This window comes from Glycine soja, chromosome 11 (assembly GCF_004193775.1).
Source record: "Glycine soja cultivar W05 chromosome 11, ASM419377v2, whole genome shotgun sequence".
NCBI classification, from domain to species: domain Eukaryota; kingdom Viridiplantae; phylum Streptophyta; class Magnoliopsida; order Fabales; family Fabaceae; genus Glycine; species Glycine soja.
Genome location: NC_041012.1, coordinates 30,834,387 through 30,846,695, shown reverse-complemented (window position 1 = coordinate 30,846,695; position 12,309 = coordinate 30,834,387). Strand labels below are relative to the sequence as shown.

Below are 12,309 nucleotides of genomic sequence, written 5' to 3'. Positions count from 1 at the left end.
AGTTTGTGAAGAATGTAAATATAATACTTCATATTCTTTAGTCTCTCATTTGAAACATCATAGCAAAATGTTCTCTCGTTACAATTCGTTATTTTGCCGTTTAAGTAGGGGCGAGTTACAGAAAAAGGATCCAGGATGCATGTGATTATGTACTTTTGTGAATAGTAAAAGTAAATTTAGCTAAGTTTTTATGGAATTTGGTCTCCATGGGGAAATGAAATTAATGTTATATTCAATTGCTTTTAGAGGTGTATGTACCACTCAAAAGCAGCATGCGTAAGTATTCAACCATAACATTTGAAAGTTTGACAACTTCATCTGATTGCGATAATAATGGAGATCAGCCTTCAAATTATTGTAATTTTTGGGGATGTTTGGATCATGTGAAGACATGGAACAAATAGGAATCTCTATATATAGTTTTGTGTGTTCATGGACATATTGATTTTAATCTTTATGACCAAAAGTTGATGCTCTATGCATGACCAAACAAAAGCCCTTTTTTACTAAAGAAAAAGGCTCCATTCAACAGGCCCAAAAAACGAACCACTATCTCACTCTTTAATTGTCATAACCAAGGCACAAAAACAAAACTTAAGGAAGGTTCATACTTCATATTCGCAGAAAAAGGTTCATACTTCATATTCGCAGAAAACCAGCAAAAAGAAAAAAGAAATGTTGAGAAGTCTTCAACTGGAGTCTGGTTACAGAATCATCTTAGCTTTGAGACTCTCTTCCCTGCTAATTTTCTTTTCTTCGGTTCTGAGTGCTCGTGGCTACCCTTCAAGAGCTCATATCTTCATATATGCAGTCTGTTCTCAAGAAAAATACCAACCAAACTCACCCTTTGAAGGCAACCTTAACAGCTTTCTGTCTTCAGTTGTCAGTTCATCCTCTGATATAACTTACAATAGTTTTGCTGTTGGAAATGGAAGCCTAACACCGCAAGAAGGAAGTGTATACGGCTTATATCAGTGCAGAGGCGATTTGCATCCAATTGATTGCTCAAAGTGTGTAGGAAGACTTGTTAACCAAATAGGGTTGGTTTGTCCCTATGCCCTTGGGGCTTCTTTGCAACTTGAAGGCTGCCTTGTAAGATATGAGCATGCTGGTGATTTCCTGGGCAAACTGGACACCAGTCTCAGATATAAGAAATGTAGTAAAGCCGCGACTAGCGACGTCGAGTTCTTCCATCGCAGAGACGATGTTCTTGCTGATTTGCAAACAGCTAATGGATTTAGAGTCAGTAGTTCAGGCATAGTTGAAGGATTTGCACAATGCTTGGGGGATTTAAGTGTATCAGATTGCTCCTCTTGTATAGCAGATGCAGTTGGAAAGCTGAAAAGCTTATGTGGATCAGCAGCAGCAGCTGATTTGTTCTTGGGACAATGTTATGCTCGATACTGGGCCTCTGGTTATTATCATGAATCAGGTTCATTTCATTTTCATTCTTCTTTCTTTCACGTTAATTTAGTCTTTAAACTTTTTTGGTTAAGATTTTTAGTTCTTAAACTTTTTAAAAATTTGGTTTTTAATCTTTCAAATCTCATTAAACAAATAAAAATAATGAGTTCAAATTTTTTTTTAGGAACTACAAATTAAAATTTTTAAATGTTCAGAGACCTTGACTAGTCAAACAAAAACTTAGGAACTAAAAATCTTAATGAAAAAAATTGACTGACATTAATCAATCAAACAAAAGTTTGTGGACTAAAAATTAAAATTTAAAAAAATTTAGAGACTAAAAACTTAATCCTTACTATTTTTGCTAATATTTAGTAAAACTAGAAGCATTTTTTTTATGCAAAGGCAACTTATTCCACCCCGGATGTGTTTTCTACTTCAAAGTGTTGCCGCTAATTAATTTATTGCTAATCCTAGCTTAAAATATTTTCGAAGATAGCACAGGCAAAAAAGTTAATTATAACTAAATCAATCCAATTCTTAGGAGATAGGAGCATTAAAAGATGAAATTGTTTTGAATACGATTTGAATTACTTGGGGGGAGGAGCATGAACAGTTATGCCATAAATGACCCCTTCGTAGAAAAGCGATCAGAAAATGAAGAGGAAGCAGAGGTATTAACAAATTGTGAAATGCAATGGTCAATAATATTTTATGGGGGAAAGCATTGAGAACATATGCTTTTATACTTTATTTAGGAAAATGCCCTCTTTGTGCCATTCCTCTTTATCCCTTTGTTTGAATACCTTTTACTTAGTATCACATTCTATATTCTTTTCCTATCAATTCGCTAGTGAACCTCAGCATCCCACTGGTTTCATTCAAGTACTGACTTGATTTGGCATAAAGCTGCAATTGAAAGAAGATAGCATGGAATCTGAGAAACATGTTTTAACCACCAACAACTAAAGGTTATATATTCTTCCATAAATTCCTACACTGATAATTTGCTTCCATTATATGCTTAAAAAATTAATCAAAGCTTGCCGTAAATTTCAATATTAATGTGAAAACTGTAATTTTTTTTATTATCAAACATTAACATGAGTATATATATGAGATTATAGCGAAGTCTAAGATTCCCTTTCCTTCCCTTTTTGTTTTTGATTTGTTAACTCAAATAAATACTATGAATTAAGTGAAAAAATATAACCATCTTAAATTCTGTCTTCTCTCTTAGTTTGGAAGTATATTTTTGTGCAATAAAATGTATTTAATTAAGGAGCGTCTCTTGTTAGATCTCGGGCAAAATAGTAATAGTTCTCAACTTCTCATAGCTTTACTTCAACTTGGCGTTTTGTGCAGATTCCTCCAACAATGATCAAGTGGGGAAATCGGTTGCCATTATTGTGGGAGTGTTTGCAGGTCTTGCCGTTCTAGTTGTAATCCTCTCAATTTGCAAAACAGCAGCGGGTAAATATTTTCCTAATATTGTGATCCCTATGTATTATGAAATGAATATCATTGAGGAGATGATGGTGCTCATGATCATTTATTTCATTACATGCAGGTTAAGAGAGAGGTGCTAAAAGGGGTAATCATTACGAAAGGTCCTCAAATGTTTGTTTAAATTTATTGAAAACCTTGCTTCCACATTTTGATCAATTTAATACGTTATGTTTTTCCACCAAAGAAAATGGATGTAATCTTTTAGTTTATAAAGAACTAAAAGTAGAACTCTGTTATCCATCAACTTAGAAAGTGCAGCCGATTGTCTTTGCCTTGGTGATGTCCAACAAAACCCATCATTCTTTTCCATATTTTAAAATCATTTGTAGATTATTCTGTTGATTACTTCTTCCTAAATTACTTTGCCTTTTTATTGTGTTGACTTGTTTCTTAGTGCCCTTTTCGAAGGACAATTCTAGACTATTCAGAGTTCCAAGTTGTACACAGAGTTCTCTTGGGAGGTTCTTTTATTTTAAATGATAATTATACCGAATCCCATAGTCATATGACACAATCACACGTTGAGATTTAGGAAACGTGACGCTCATAAAACTTATCAGATAACCTCTCACAATAATTCTAAACAAATAAAAGTATTTTTTTAGTTTGTGGGACTTAAAATAATAATATTCAGAGATATGAATTCTTTTTATTCGAACTAGTAATTTTTTGAACCCCAGGTTGTGAAAAATCAACTTATTCAAATTTTGTAATAATCTTTACGAAGACAAGTACTGAAATGTAGTTCCCAGTAACAAATTCAAAGAAACATAACAATTATGTATTTCGTAAAGAAAATGAAGATTTATATGCAAAACATGTAATTTTCGATGAGGGGTGTTCAATTACGCATTTTCGAAAATGATTTTAGAACAATAATAGATTAAAGAAAATGTTATCAAAAGAAGATTGTGTTATAAGAAGATGAATAATTTAAATGAAAAAATAAAGGGAAATATATAGAAGAAGGGGTCATAGGCAAAACAACACTTGTTTGAAAGTAGAATCACGTATGAGAAAAGATATTGCATTAATATGAAAGTTAGGTAACAACATACACTTTTTTCACGAAACCTGTATCCATTTTGATGTGGGGCATGTTGGTGTTACAAAGATGTCATGTAAGTGTTTCTAACCAAATGAAATGACTACAGAAATAATAATAATGATAACTTAGTGTCATATCCTAATTTCGTCCGGAGACTATCGTTCGTTGATTTTTTGATTCTTGCTAGTCGACTTACGGTGTTGAATGTCAGTTCTAGTGCAAAGCAAGGAACCATTCAATGTTTCGATTAGGAAGGCAAAATAGTCTTTTCCTTGGTTTTCCTGAACCCTAGCTTGCCCAGGCTAGCCTCTGCCTCGCCTGGGCCACCAAATGACTTCAAGGTTAAGAAACCAGCTTGCCTGGGTGAGCTCATGACTTCAGGACTAAGCCTTAGCTCCCCTGGGCGAGTTGCAATTGCCCTAAGTGCCATTTTCCTATAAATAGGCATGCTAGGGGGGCTGAGAAGGGGTCCAAAGGTTCAAAAGTGGAGGGAATTGAGATAACTAAGAAAGAAGAAGAAGAAAGAAGAGGAAACAAAGCTGAGGCGCTACCGAATCATGACTGCAATCATTCCCTACGTCGTTTTCATGTTCTATGTTCTTCGTGCCACCGTCAGTTAGTTTTATTTTTGAGGATTGAATGTGATCTATGTACCTTTAGGGGTTCCCCTTGTTATTATGTGCACATTCATCTTCTCCATCTATCATCGGCGATCTCGTTTTTCTTTGTAAAGTTCAATTTTAACCGATCACTAGTGTTGTAAAGTTGTCTTTAAAGAGATTGAAAGTTAATAAACAAAACCAAGATAAAACCAACTCATAACTAAACTTTATTTCATCAAGTATCACTTGAGATTGTTTCAAGGTCCAACACCTTAACGATTCTCTCCGCTTTTCAAAATTTAAAACATTGTTTCAAGGTCCAACGCTTTAAACAACTCTTTGTTCGCAATTAAAATAAATCTTTCAAAAAACATAAAATCAATTTAGCACACAAACATTCATACTTAAAGAATTACGTAGGTCTGAATTCCTTATCGCACCTGAGGATACGTAGGAGCAAGGGCAACACCCTTGTCGACAAAAATAAAAAATAAAAAAATATAAAAAGGGAAAAGTAAATAATTTTGAAGTCACGTTGCGCACACTCTATTAAAGGCTGCCGTCCCTTGTGACGGGCGCGTGGGGTGCTAATACCTTCCCCATGCGTAAACAACTCTCAAACCCTTATTTTCAAAATTCGCAGACCTCTTTTTGGTTTTTCTAATGTTTTCCTCGAATAAACGTTGGTGGCGACTCCCATGCATTTTTTTTAAAAAGACGCAGTTTTTCTTTTTGCCTCGCCCTCCCGTCGAAGGGTAGGTTGCGACACTTAGCAACAAAGTAATTAAATTATTAAAGTTATAATAGATTAGGATTAGAGGAAAGGTGAGAAAATGAGGAAAAAAACTCATTTTTAGTAGAAATTATAGAAAGTCAACATGGTCGACCGTAGACCACTAGGGTCAATGGGAAGAGGTTGACTTTGGTCAACTCATTAATGACATATTGGTAAATATGACCAAACCTCATTTAAAAGAGAGTTTAATTAATAAAAAAAAACTTAGTTAGAGTTAGAATTAATAGTTAAAAGTGAGTTAAGGCTAGGATTAAGTGTCAAGAAGCTTAATTGGGGGTTTAAGGTTTTGTTAAGGCACCCAATCTAATTGGGCCTTAATCCAAGTGGTATTAAGACCACTAGAATGCCTAAGGGTGTGTGCCATTTTGGAGAACAAAAGGTGCAGTAAAAGCTCATTCTCTCTCTTGCTCTTGGAGGCTAGGTTGTGTGGATTGAAGGGATTTTTGTGATGCTTTGAAGTAATTTCTCGAGGGGAACTCTATAATTTCAGTTGTTCTTTCATTTTATATGTTAAAATTCTAATTTTCTTATCCCAAACATGTGTCATGTGTTTTGTTAAGAATATGGAGGATGAAACTTGAGGGTTATGATCCAACCCCTAAATGGTAATTAAAAGATGAGTTTGATTAAGAGGAATTATGTTAAAGGAAAACGGTAGTCTTATTTTGTTATAGGTAAATACCTTTACTTAATTAGAAGCGATTGAATAAAGGACGAGGGAGACATAACAACTTAGCTTGGAGTGTTATGCGAACAATCTTACAACACCATGGAGTGTGGGCGTTATGAATAGAAGTAGAATTCAAACTTCAGACAAGCAAAGAAATTACAAAAGACCCAAAGTGGAAGCAATATGAAAGTCATTTTGAATATGTGTGAATGTAGATGCATAATGTTGATAGAATAAGATTCTTAAACTATTGGTAGTAGTATTGTGAGAATTAGGAACTTGGAGATGGGTGAATAATCTCATAAGATTTTAATAACTTCTTGATCTGATAGTTGTAAGGTAGGAAGCACGAAGATATTAATTACTCTGTGAATCTTTGAATCGTTACTTGGTATTATGTGATGAATCTTGTAAAACTTATGGAACCTATCTTGTTACGACACGAGTGAGATGTGAAACCCGTGCGGAAACTGAGTATGAAAGGATTAGAGTTCCAACAAGAGACATATGACAATGATGCACAATGATGCATGGAGACAGCACAACTTTCTGTGCATAGAGGTGTGGTCTAAATATCTTGTGTCCCATTAGCATGTGCCCTAAAAGGGTGATGTGACAATGGTTTTATGATATTAAAGTTGGATGGGGAACCACAAATGAGAGCTTAGAGCCTATGCCTTGGTAACCATGTCACTTGTACTAACTACGAACCTTGCAAAAAATGTTCGTGAAAAGAATACATCCCTAAATTCAATCCCAGTGAGAAGTGATGGCAAGAGAGTGCCTAAACCTATAAGTGAGTGGGTGGAACAAATGGTACCTAAGTCCTTGGGGATCAAACATAGTGTCAAGTTGTGATACCTCTACAAGGCTAGGGGACTCACGTAGCTGACTTGGCAATCCCAACAATCATCGAGAGCATAACCAGTTGTGGTGAAAAGTATTCTGCCAATAGTACTAGGGTAAGGGTATGTACTCCTACAACGTCACCCAACAAAGTAAATAAATGATGTTGATGTAAGACCTCTATGATTACATGTTAATAAGGCAGCCAGACCCGAATAATGGAACAAAACGTATAGTCAAAGATTAGGCTACGAGAGCGAATGCACGTAGTTGAACATTATGAATGGATATGTGAAGCGTGTAATGTGTTTGTGATTGGGGACTTCGGTCCTTTTGCTTGTAGTATGATAGGGGAGTAGAGGACTCACCCATACATCTTATTTTTTAGAGGACGATGTCGCATGAGTGATTTGACTAGTCCAATAGATTGATGGTTATGTTAGTGAAAATCTCATCAGTTGGGTGAGGACTAGACGTAGCTAGCCCAAGGTTGGGGTGAACCAGTAGAAAAATCCATTTGTTGAATCTTATTTCCTTCCTTTTACATTATGATATTTACTGTCTTATATGTTGCATTTGCATTAAAACATTCTAAGCATCAAACTAGTATACATAAGAAGGTTTTCATGACAAGCTTAAATAGTTTGTAAAATGCCATACTTGAACTATATAATCTTTGTGATAATAAGATTTGTTTTAAACCAATTCAATCATATGCATAAAAGTATGAAAGCTTTAAGAAAACATGAAATTGGTTGGTTCATGAAAAGCTTCAAACAATATTCTAAACAATGTCTTTCTGAGTACAATATTTTGAATAATAACTTTTTGAGTGCAACAATCAGCTTAACGACTTTCTGAGTGTTGAATCATGTTCAATTTCCCAAATGGTTCCTTTTTCTCCAATTTTTAACAAATATATTCAAGGGAAATGAAATACCAGCAAGCGCACTGGGTCGTTAAGTATTTAAAATTAAAACGGAGTGATCCGAGTATCGAACTCAGGGAACTTGCTTATTAGATAGAGTTTTATTCAGAAGTAAGGCATTGTTGGAACAAACATTGATAATTGATGGTTAAAAATAGAAATAAACTAATTCTATGATAAAAACAGTAAATGCAAGTAAGTAAAAGTTGACAGCAATAGGTAAAAAGCGTTGGGTCTTTCTAACAAACAAGTTGATGCATATGGGGATATTTCTCTAATTAATCATGTTCTTGTGTTCTATGTTGTAGCCTAAAGTACTAAACCTCGATCCCTCGTAAGTTTAGACTAATTTAACCTAAGCTTTGTCCGCAGATCCCTCTTGTAAGACTAGGCTTAACTTAAACAGCATTATCATCATAGCATATTCAAAAAACCAAAACCCCACAATCCATCCCTGGTAATGTAGTTATTTAGTCTTGCTTCTATCAAGTTCTAAGGCAACAATACATTTCCCAATGCTAAAGTCATCTAACAGTACACACAAGTGGGTGATCAGGTCAAGAGCATGCAATAATTAAGCATTGAAAGAAGCATTGAACACATAAAACACAATTAATTAGATATGAAAAGATAGTTACATCAACTGTTCCTTAGAAATCCCCAACTAGGGTGTTTAGCCAGCCATACACAGAAACCCTAACACTAATGAGATAGAGAGTATAGAATAATTGTTGCTTACACAAGAAGGGGGATCCCTCCTCCTCTTCTTAGCACCTCACAATCACTCTAACACTCACTAAACTCTCTAAAAATGTAGAACCCTAGGCTTCTCTCCATAACTTCTCCTCTTTGCTGCTTTTAGAGCACTATTCTCGAAGTCTATGCAAAAATATGCAGCTCTGGTCTCTCAAAATCGTACCCTAATTCTGACAATTCGGGCTTAAATAGGCTCTGAAATCATGACGTCATGGTTAGCACCACCCCCGCGCTTAGCGCGAGTCAGTGGATTTGGGCTTGGTGTCAGTCGTGTGCTGAGCCTGGCAAGAGACAAACGTCTCGCTTAGCAAGCTGATCTTGCGCTTAGCGTGCGGCCTTGATTCTTGTGCTCTTCCAGGTTCCCTTGTCACGCTAAGCACGCTGAAGCTGGGCTAAGCGGTGGATGCACGTTGAGCCCACAGGGTTCGCTTAGCGTGACTGCTCCTTTTAGCACTTCAAGATTTTAGCCTTTTTTGACCTGGGATTGTACAAATTTTCTCATTAATGTAGAAGCAAGATTCATGATGATGAATCAAGTTGATTCAAGAAGTTTTGATGATGACAAAAAGCCCAAAGAATGATTTCAAGATTCAGTCAACAAGTTCAAGATCAAGATTAATTTCAAGTTTCATGAAAAGAAATCAAGAAGATTCAAGATTCAAGAGAAGTTTGATTTCAAGATTCAGGAGAAGATGAATTCAAGATTCAAGAGAAGAAATCAAGAAGAAATCAAGAAGACTTCACAAGGGAAGTATTGAAAAGATTTTTCAAAAAACAAACATAGCACAATTTTGTTTTTCAAAAGAATTTTTCTCAAAATTTTCTAAGTTACCAGAGTTTTTACTCTCTGGTAATCGATTACCAGTTTTCTGTAATCGATTACCAGTGGTAAAGTTTGATTTCAAAAGCTTTTAACTGAATTAGGCACTTGCTGCTGAGGCCTATTGGACGGTCCACCTTGGTCTCTGTTGAATTGATTGCCAGGGTGGTTCTGCCATTGTCTCTGTTGTTGATATTGCTGGCCATTTTGGAATCTTGTAAATCCTCCTGCATTAAAAGTATTTGACTTCATGAACAATTGGTTCTTCACTAGGGATACAGCATCCAGAGTCATGAGCTCCACTATTGGAAAACTCATAATTAAGAAGGGGGTGGGTTGAATTAATTATTAATGTGCCTTGACTAATTAAAAATTTATCCTTCTTAATGTTACTAGATTTCATTAGGCTTTTACAACAAAGTTAAGATAAGAAAAATAAACTTAACCAAAAGTAAAAGCGATAATTAAAGTGCATAGTGGAAATTAAAGAGTGTAGGGAAGAAGAAGACAAAGACAAGAGTTTTATACTGGTTCGGCAACAACCCGTGCCTACATCCATCCCCAAGCGACCTGCGGTCCTTGAGATTTCTTTTCAACCTTGTAAAAGCCTTTACAAGCAAAGATCCACAAGGGATGTACCCTCCCTTGTTCTATTTGAACTACCAAGTGGATGTACCCTCCACTTGAACTAATCCACAAGAGATGTACCCTCTCTTGTTCTCAGTTACAACAACCCAAGTAGATGTACCCTTTACTTGTACCACAAAGGATGTACCCTCCAATGTGTTAAGACAAATTTCTCAGGCGGTTAGTCCTTTAAAATCTTTTGTTTAAGGGAAAGGGAAGAATCAAAAGAATTCTCAGACTATGTCATTTTGAATTCTTTGAAAAGAGAGAAAGGAGAAACAAAATAATTCAGGCGGTTAGTCCTTTGTTCTTTTGGAAAATTGAGAAAAGAGACACAAAAAGAATTCAGGCGGTTAGTCTTTGTCGAATTCTTTTTGGCAAAGGGAGAAGAGAATGAAAGAGATGAATAGCACACTTTTGTTTTATGTGAAAGAACAAGGTTTGGAATACATAAAACTTAGAAAGCTTTTGGAAAAGGAAGAAGAAGAAGAAGAAGAAGTTCAAAAAGATGTTCAAAAAGATATTCAAAAAGATATGTAAGAGTTATTAAAATGCAAGTCAAGGTCTTGCTTTTATAGACTCTTCATGTCTGGTCAAGAAAACCATTGGAAGAGTTATAACCTTGAGAAAAACCTGAAAACCATTGGAAGAGTTACATCTCTTGACTTTTAATTCAAAACTTGTCACTGGTAATCGATTACCAAAACCATGTAATCGATTACACAAAGCATTTTATGAAAAGATGTGACTCTTCACAATTGAATTTGAATTTCAATGTTCAGATACACTGGTAATCGATTTCCAATATATTGTAATCGATTACACCATTTAAAAAACAATTGGAACGTTGCAAATTCAGTTAAAAGCTTTTGAAATCAAACTTTTCCATTGGTAATCGATTACAGGAAACTGGTAATCGATTACAAGAGAGTAAATACTCTGGCAACTTAGAAAATTTTGAGAAAAACTCTTTTGAAAAAAAAAACTGTGCTATGTTTGTTTTTTGAAAAATCTTTTCAATACTTCCCTTGTGAAGTCTTCTTGATTTCTTCTCTTGAATTCATCTTCTCTTGAATCTTGAAATCAAACTTCCCTTGAATCTTGAATCTTCTTGTTTTCTTTTCATGAAACTTGAAATTAATCTTGATCTTAAACTTGTTGACTCAATCTTGAAATCATTCTCTTGAGCTTTTTGTCATCATCTTTGTCGTCATCAAAACTACTTGAATCAACTTTATTCATCATCATGAAGCTTGCTTCTACAAGTTTCATCGACTCGACTCGTGAACTCAACTCGTAGACTCGTAATAGACCACTTCATATAAAAATAATAACAAAATATCTATAAATAACACCAATTAAACATTTCATAAGTATAATAAAGCAAAATAGTAAATGATAAATTTCACAACACTTAAATAACAAAGTCTAGTAATGCATCACTACTAGATACTAACTTGCAGATGTTATAGTAGTGGTAGATCATTCCCATTGAGGGTTTGATGTTATTAAAGGTGATAATTTTTGTATTTGAGAATAACACACTAAATGAAGGTATGTTGAACACTAAACAGGCAGAAAAAAACCCAAAATGACATACATTTTGGTCTAATTTTTTGAACTTGCTGACTCGTTGACTCGGTGGTAAATTTGAGAGTCTACCGAGTTTACTTAGAGTTTATAAAGTCTACCCAGAGTCTACTAAAAAAAGAGTTTACTCAAGAGTCAACTCATAGAGGGCAAGTGAACTCGTGAACTCACAAGAGTTAGTGAGTTAACTAGAGACACAATCCCCCACACCACATGGTGTGAATACCGCCAATTGATCTTCGTCCTGTGAGCTCTAACAATCTTTCCAGCAAGACGCCCCCACTACTCTCTTTATCTTGTACTTTCTGCATTCCACCGCGTATAAACATCCACTTGAATGTCTCTCAAAGCAACTACTTTTGTTAGAACAAAGTTCTAATCACCACAGACACTTGTGCCCGAGCCCCTATGAACTACCATACAACAATGCACGTCTTTCAAGATATACTATTCCCATTAGAATAAAGTTCTAGTCAACATTGATACTTGTTCCCGAGTCCCTGTAACTACCATACATCAAACATCTAAACAAGCATGGCAATTACACACTACGATTGTAAATCAATTGTATCCACACACACAGTCACATACAAATTTAGTGCCTGAGGTTACACTGCTCTCGGTCTCCAAATGAAACAACACATAAGAAATAATAGTTGCTCGAATATTGACATTTTTGGGTCTTCCAAAATAATTAAAACAGTGATACACAT

The 12,309-nt window shown here is 35.2% G+C and overlaps 1 protein-coding gene across 2 annotated transcripts; it reads left to right on the top strand.

Moving 5' to 3' along the window:
* Positions 1–369: 369 nt before the first annotated feature.
* Positions 370–3,295, top strand: LOC114375297 (plasmodesmata-located protein 8-like). Of its 2 annotated transcripts, XR_003658744.1 has the most exons (4): positions 370–1,432; positions 2,259–2,375; positions 2,770–2,877; positions 2,975–3,295. XR_003658744.1 is itself a non-coding variant. In XM_028333076.1 (3 exons), exons 1-3 carry the CDS (start codon positions 676–678, stop codon positions 2,977–2,979), a joined length of 870 nt encoding a protein of 289 aa, XP_028188877.1. In that variant the 5' UTR covers positions 380–675; the 3' UTR covers positions 2,980–3,255. The 2 variants fall into 2 exon arrangements, 1 of the variants encoding a protein (XP_028188877.1); XM_028333076.1 differs by lacking the exon at positions 2,259–2,375 and having other exon boundaries at positions 380–1,432; positions 2,975–3,255.
* The last annotated feature ends 9,014 nt before the right edge of the window (positions 3,296–12,309 follow it).

Excerpts from the sequence above, each read along its gene's own strand:
- LOC114375297 (XM_028333076.1), top strand. The coding sequence starts at position 676 with ATGTTGAGAAGTCTTCAACTGGAGTCTGGTTACAGAATCATCTTAGCT. Across the intron at positions 1,433-2,769 it reads TGGTTATTATCATGAATCAG|ATTCCTCCAACAATGATCAA; the intron begins GTTCATTTCATT and ends CGTTTTGTGCAG.